Below are 326 nucleotides of genomic sequence, written 5' to 3'. Positions count from 1 at the left end.
TGGCAGGCTGGGGCGGACGAGGTCAGCTCGGCCTTGATGCGGGGCGTGGGGGAAGCCAGGTCCCAGATGGTGAGCGTGCTCGCCTCCCCTCCCACGATCAGCGTGCGGCCGTCGGGGAGGAGTTTGCAGGAGCGGATGTAGTTATCTCTGTTCTGGATGGAGAGAAAAATTAAAAAAGAAAAAAGAAAAAGATGTTAGAGGGAGGACAGAGAGCGATTCACCATAAAAGTGTGGGAAAGCAGAGAGGGGACACGTATTTGGTGACCGGGAGTGAACTGCTGCAGCTTGCTTGCTTGAATCACAGAATGTTGGGGTTGGAAGGGACG

At 55.2% G+C, this 326-nt stretch overlaps 1 protein-coding gene across 1 annotated transcript in view; it reads right to left on the bottom strand.

Moving 5' to 3' along the window:
* Positions 1 to 152, bottom strand: part of LOC104277464 (protein groucho-1-like) — a gene marked incomplete at both ends in the record, with an annotated part of 1813 nt that extends 1661 nt beyond the window's left edge. Inside the window, 1 exon segment of the mRNA XM_009874101.1 lies at positions 5 to 152. Within this exon segment, the coding sequence (XP_009872403.1) occupies positions 5 to 152 (148 nt within the window).
* Between the last annotated feature and the right edge of the window lie 174 nt (positions 153 to 326).

Source organism: Apaloderma vittatum, unplaced genomic scaffold (genome assembly GCF_000703405.1).
Source record: "Apaloderma vittatum isolate BGI_N311 unplaced genomic scaffold, ASM70340v1 scaffold37467, whole genome shotgun sequence".
NCBI classification, from domain to species: domain Eukaryota; kingdom Metazoa; phylum Chordata; class Aves; order Trogoniformes; family Trogonidae; genus Apaloderma; species Apaloderma vittatum.
Note: the sequence above shows the minus strand (reverse complement) of the source record. Positions and strands in the feature narration are given on the sequence as shown.